Source organism: Penaeus chinensis, chromosome 36, assembly GCF_019202785.1.
Source record: "Penaeus chinensis breed Huanghai No. 1 chromosome 36, ASM1920278v2, whole genome shotgun sequence".
Lineage (NCBI taxonomy): Eukaryota > Metazoa > Arthropoda > Malacostraca > Decapoda > Penaeidae > Penaeus > Penaeus chinensis.
Genome location: NC_061854.1, coordinates 14784132 through 14791217, shown reverse-complemented (window position 1 = coordinate 14791217; position 7086 = coordinate 14784132). Strand labels below are relative to the sequence as shown.

Sequence of the window (7086 nt, the reverse complement as noted above, 5' to 3'; positions counted from 1 at the left end):
ATGTGGAATTAAGGATGATAATAAAAGTAAAATAATGTAATGATCATAACTATCAATTTTACTATCATGATTATCCTTATCAATATCTTTATTACTATTATTATTATAATTATTATTACTGTTGTTGATGTTGTTATTATTATTATTATTATTATTATTATTATTATTACTGTTGTTGATGTTGTTGTTGTTGTTATTGTTATTATTATAGATATACTAATATAATTATTGATATTGTTATTACTAATATCATTCTACTATTATCATAATCATTATTGGTTTGATTACTATTCCTATATTCTGAATTATTACAAGTAATGTAATAATCATCCTCATTAACATCAGTAACAGTAACAATATTAAAATCAGTAAAGTTGGTGATGAAGACGATAATCATAATTCGGAATCTGTAATATTCAAAATTATGTTAGTAATAACAATAACTACAGCAGTGATAACCATCCTTGTTATTGTTGTTACTGTTGTTATTATCATTGCTTTTCTTTCAATCACAGTTATAAGTGCAATAGTTAGAGTAACAGTAATAATAATAATATTAATGATAATGATAATAATAATGATGATGATGATAATGGTAATATCAATCATAATCATAATAATAATAATAATAATAATAATAATAATAATAATAATAATAACAACAACAATAATGATAATAAAAAAGTTATAGTTATAATAATGATGTTAATGATAATAATAATAATACTTACAATGATGATATTACTGAACCGTAATTATAATGATAATAGCAATATTAATAATAATTATTATTATTAATTGAATATGATTATTCTTTCATCACTATTATTATCATAATCTCATTATTATTATTATTACCATTAGTATTATCATTATCATCATCGTTATTATCAATAACTGGAAGTAGTAGCAGTAGTAGTAGTAGTAGTACTTAGATTCATGTCATGATAAGTATACAATTATATCAATATTTTCAACAGCAACAATAATGATAACACCAATGGGAAGATAATGATGATAATAGTAATAATGATATGCTTATGATGATAGTGATAGCAGTAACAATACCACTACCGGTAGTATTTATGGTTATGAGAGCGGTTGTCATAGTAATATAAATAACTGTATTGTGACACATAAATAAATACTACTGGTAATGAAAAATAGGCTTCCGGTGATGTAAGTGTATCGATTATAATAATTATGATGCTATTGAAATTAATAATCAGGATGATTATATTTGTAATGTAAATGATAATGGACATGATAGCGAATATTATAAAGGCGCTTTTACATGAACAACGAAATATATATTCTGAGATATCGACAAAGCTACCGACAGCAACAAGAAGCAACACGAAAAAGAAAAACAACATTTCAACCACAGCCAGAACCAACAAACCCATACAAAAAACAAGAACAATAACAACAACAACAACACCAGACCCTCATCACACAACCAACGTCGCCTGCGCCAGCCTTATCCAGCGAGCCCCCGGCCAGATAGTGATCGTCAGCCCCTTTCCCTTGCCTGAAGATACGGATCTAAGGGGCGGATGGACGGGCTGATAAGGGAAGGAAGGGCGGCCTCGTGGGCAGTAGGGGAGAGCGGGTCGTGCTACGCAGTCGTCCCTCTACATCTCTCCTCTCCTCTCCTCCCTCTCTCTCTCCCTCCTTCCCTCTCTCTGTCAACCTGTCTGTTTCTTATGTATTTGTGTTGAGTGTTGGGTGTCTTGAAGTGTCCGTTCTTGTGTATCTTGTGTCTGTCTGTTTATATGTCGTTTCTTTTTTTCCTTCTTGACTTGTAGATTTGGCCTCTTTCATGTATTCCCTTTGACTCCCTACTCTACTAATCGTTTATACTTTATTATTTTCATTTGTTCTTTAACTGACCCCCCCCCCCCATCCCCCATCTCTCTCTCTCTCTCTCTCTCTCTCTCTCTCTCTCTCTCTCTCTCTCTCTCTCTCTCTCTCTCTCTCTCTCTCTCTCTCTCTCTCTCTCTCTCATAAATGTCAATGGAGGATTATAAGTGATTGGCACTTTATTTACACCGCCTGATAGTGGGTGATGGGTAACTAATAACAATCGTGCAATATTTAACCTTTCGTATCGTTGTTTTCCCTCGTTTCACAAAGGTACGGACGCAAACAAAACAAGACTACATGACAAAGCGCGAAATAATCAATAAAAAGCCATTCAACAATAAATGATAACATCTTTGCCCCAATAATGTGACTATTCATGGTTTCCCGAAACAGGTGTAATGAGGTGGACATGTGACTGAACACAACTGACACTACTTTCTATTTTACGCCTTTACAAACAATCAATTATAAGTACAGAAGCCAATATTACTAATCAAAGAGACATATCAGCATTGAACAAAAGACGCACATGTAAACTCCACATAGTGATGGTGTTTTTATTTAGGTTCCAGAAGGGCTCCTCCCTCCCGCGAATAAAAAAATCATTTATTAACGAACAACAGACACGAATAAGCAAGACATGGACACCCAACACTTACTTTTCAGCGGCTTAGGATTACTTTGTTTCCTCCGCGACATTGCACAAGTTACAAAAGGCCCCACCAACACATGACACATCCGCACCCTAAAACTGCCAACACACATCTGAAGACAAGTTTGGGAAAGTTTCAAATCCCCGCCCATTGTGATGTCACGGATAAGCCCCGCCTCCTTCTGCGTGTCGTCACTAGCTAGGCTCCTCCCAATGAACAATGACGTCACGGGCTTTGCAACCATTGGCCAGATTATTATTCTACACAGGGAAATATTTAAGCTTGTTAGAAGTCTTAAATTAAATAATATCAATTACACTGATATAATCAATACGCAATTACCGTTCCTTTCGTCGAATGACTCGAGGAAAATGGCAGTTTACCATTTACTTAGCCATCAGTGACGTCATATAGAAACAGCGCGTATCTCCGTGACGTCACAACCTCATCCGCCATCATGTCCCACTCCATCTTCGACGCCCTCACAGGTATTTAGATTTTTTTGCATGATTTATGGCCTCCTGGCGTGACAAGGGCCAGGCCACGCGACACTTAGAGTGACAACAAGTGGCAAGGCTCGCCATGAGGCCTTAGAGAGAAGAAATGACCCATAAATAACGTCATCTCCCTCTCTCCCCTCTCCATTCCCATCGCAATAACGCCAAGACAACTGCAATATCTTCCTTTTCTCCCCATTTCCGTGGCCTTCCGAGGGGTGCGAGCTCCTGTCGTGACACGCAGGCCTCGTGGTCCTTCTGGGGAGTGGGTTTCGGGCGACCTCGCTTGACCTGAGGGAGGAAATAAGGGGTGAAGCCAGCGACGGGAAAAGCCAAAACCTCCCCGTTTTGTGCAGGAGACAGGGCGCTGGTGCCGGATTTCTCTCCGGGGGACGAGAATTTAGCTTGGATTTCGGTGTTGCTTGCGGTTCTCGGGCATTTTCGGTATTATTATCAAGATTTAGGTTTATCTGAATGTTTAGAAATTTATTTAAAGGAGGGTTGTGGGACTTTTCTATAAGTAATAGATGTTGACTGGCATAATACCTGTGTTACTTGTTGCAAACTGGATAACTCTTGTAAATGTAATATCTATTGTAATGTGCAATTCTTAAAGTTACGGGGGGGGATTTTAGTGGGGTTAAATAAAGGAGATATTTTGTTTGTTTGCTTAATTATTGGTGAGAAAAGTCACTTCTGATTATGGATGTGTATGAACACAAACAATTCAGAAATATCATAATGTTATTTTTAAATTAAGTTGTTATGGTGTTTGAGAAAAAGTTCATGAAACTTTATCTGCATTTGTTTAGGAAAAGCAAATTTGTGTTTCAAGTTTATTTGTCTTGTATGATTAATGTACCTTGCAAAATTGTTCAGTCATTATATATTTTTAAATTCATGAGGACAAGTAAATGCTATGATTTCCACACATTGTTATCAAAGCTTATTTATTTTTAGATTTATATAATAGGAAAAAATATTCTTATATTTTAGAAAAGTAATGTCATGTACTTTATTTTTTATCTTTCTCTAAATAACTTTGAAATATATCACAAAAAGCTTTTTGCAAGTAAAACTTTCTTAAGACTCATATATTGCCCTAGCACAGTTATTGCATCTCTAGAGCTATTTGCATTTATTATTTTTTTTTAGATTTAAGATGAAACTATCTGTTTTAGAAATTTTCCATTCATTTAGATTTATGCAGTTTGTTTTTAATTATATCTTTAGTTTTCAGATTATATGTATTTAAAGTATACTAACTGAAACTTTTCGAATTTCCCTTATATTTTTCTAGAACTGTAGCAATCAATCATTTTCTAAATATACTCTTATAACATTTTAGTAATATTCATTTTAAGAATGCTATACGTAAAAAAAATATATATTTATATGTATTTATCAGATAATTAATCTGGCATCTCAAATCAAATTGAGCATTCAATATGGTGATGTCAAGATTGAACGTAGAATTATTTAACGACTCAACCATTTACTTCTTCATCGCAAGATTGAACGTAGAATTATTTAACGACTCAACCATTTACTTCTTCATCGCAAGATTGAACGTAGAATTATTTAACGACTCAACCATTTACTTCTTCATCGCAAGATTGAACGTAAAATTATTTAACGACTCAACCATTTACTTCTTCATCGCAAGATTGAACGTAGAATTATTTAACGACTCAACCATTTACTTCTTCATCGCAAGATTGAACCTAGAATTATTTAACGACTCAACCATTTACTTCTTCATCACAGGAGTGACTCTCGAGGGCTCGGGAGGTCTGACGGTCCAACAGCTTCTTGAGACCCCAGGCTTGATCCAGAGCACAGTCACAATATCAGGGGGACCTCCCACCGTAACCTCAACAAGCCACCAAGGAACACAGCTCTCTCCAGCCATCACAAATACGAGTATAAGTAAATGGGGTGTGTTTTCTTCTATTGTTGTTTTGTTCTGTTTTGTTTTTGTGTTTTATTGTTTGTTCTTGTTTTCAGTATTTAGAATAAATTGCATGGAAGCAGGGTGGCTTCTGTGCCGCTTGACCCAACTGCAAAGGCCAAACCTCGACCACAATTGATGTGTTGAGAATGGGAGAGACAAACTCGCCACCTTAACAAAAATGAGAAATAAGGTTATAAATATGGTGTAAAACTCATGTTCAGGCTGAAAAGAAAACTTTAAACCCATTTATCTTTAAACTTGATTTTGGTGAGTTCACCTCTCCCATTCTCAGCACCTCTTATATTCTTGCAAGATAAAGCTATTGCAATTTATTGCCATATGAAGAGTTTTTCTTGCATATATGTGATAGTGTGTTGGCCTTTGCCAAAGTACAAAGTGTCAAGATAGTGGGACGTTTTGTTTTGTTGGATATACTTGTAAGAGCAAGAATTCACAGATTTTGAGAAGTGGTTGTTACCATACCTTTACTTTCTGCAGATCATTCATTAGTCTGAATAGTGTAATTTATGTACTGTGTATGACTGTTGCCATACATTTTCTCTGGTGCTACTCTGTTCTGAACAATTACAACTTACAAATACATTTTCCTTTGCAAAATTATCATTTTCAAAGTTTGTTATCTATGTTTTTATAAATATTTTTTTTCTTTTATTTATTAGAATAGTAGTGAATATTGTATTTTTTTTTACAGAATGTTAAACTAAAGGAAATGCCCTTATTCTTTTATTAAAATCTGTGGACCAATATATTATGGTAATGTCAGATTTTGTTAAGATCGAGGCTATATGCTTTTTAGTGATGTATTGTCATATACAGAATCAGTCTAAAGTCGTTCTTGCAAAATTGCAGTTAATGAAGATTTGTTGACCTTTACAACAGCTCTAAGCATGAAGGCCAGACAATCAGTCATTTGATGCATTGAATTCTAAATAATTACCTCAAATGTATATATTCATTATTTTTTTCTTTGTCAGGTGAAGGAGTTCCTTTAGACGAAGATGATGTATTTCAGTGTGGGCGATGCAAGAAACAGTTTTCATCACTGGAGTTGTTTGTGCTCCACAAACGTGACCAGTGCTCAGGTAAAGTAAAAGGAAAAGTGTGTTACATATTTCTGTGAATATATGTAACGATTTTGTTCTTGGTTTAGTATAATGGACAAATTAAGGCAAATTATGTTAAAATGTTAGTAGCATAAAGTAGTAAATGTATTATATATTTTTTGAGGAATTGTCAAAATATCAGTAATATATATTTATTTATATTAAAGAATTACCTTCTTTCCTAGGCAAAAATGGGAATCTTCGGGCCTTGCAAGCACCCCAGGGTGGTCTTCCCCCCTCAGCCACAGATCACACTGGCTTCGAGGCAGAAAATTCTGCACTTGCAAATCAAATCCATGTGCAAGTACAACCTCATACAGCTCCTGTGAGTGAATCTTGTCTTCCTTTTTTGAGGGAGGGAGATTAGAGATACAAAAATATTATGCTTGGTATTGTAATTTGAAGAGAAAGATATTAATAACGATTGTAAGAATAATACAAGCACAGTATTACCAAATTTCTTTCTGCATCATAAAATTAATCCCTCTCTGTAGTAAAGAAATTGTTGGGAGATAATAAAGATATATAATTTTTTTAATGAAACATTTTTTAGCTGTACTTGCAATGACAATATTTGGCAAAATAGTTTGATGAGCAATAGTCTAAAAACCCTTGAAGGGTTATCAGAAGCGAGCAAATTTTAATGTGCTCTCCACTCTCTATAATCTATTTTCATCATGTAATGTGTACACTCTCATGCAAGCAAGCACTCTTCAAATTTGTAGTTGTATAAACAGGAATTTTACTCCCAAATCCTTTTGAGGCATATCTAGGCAGGCTTCATTGAGGATTTAAGCCCTAATTGTCTGAGAAAAGTAATTAAGCTTTGGGCAAATAACACGCCAAGTCTGGTTCCTTTAGTTCTTAAGATAGTGTCCCTAGGCCTGGCCGAAAGTGCAGGAATCCCTTACTTGAGCCTTGTTTCAAGGAGTTCATGTTATTGTCTATTGATATCATTTCAGTAATGATTCAGGAAACTCTTTATGCCTGTT

General features: G+C 34.6%; 1 protein-coding gene across 2 annotated transcripts in view; it reads left to right on the top strand.

Annotated features, from left to right (window-relative positions):
* Window positions 1–2961: 2961 nt before the first annotated feature.
* LOC125044954 (zinc finger protein 341-like) overlaps window positions 2962–7086 on the top strand; it is a 16473-nt gene continuing 12348 nt past the window's right edge. The window contains exons 1-4 of one of the 2 annotated variants that reach the window (XM_047641928.1): window positions 2962–3007; window positions 4784–4945; window positions 5966–6073; window positions 6280–6419. In XM_047641928.1, coding sequence (XP_047497884.1) covers window positions 2977–3007; window positions 4784–4945; window positions 5966–6073; window positions 6280–6419 — 441 coding nt within the window. In that variant the 5' untranslated portion in view covers window positions 2962–2976. Of the gene's footprint in view, window positions 3008–4783; window positions 4955–5965; window positions 6074–6279; window positions 6420–7086 lie in introns of both variants that reach the window. The other variant, XM_047641927.1, reaches the window with a different exon arrangement.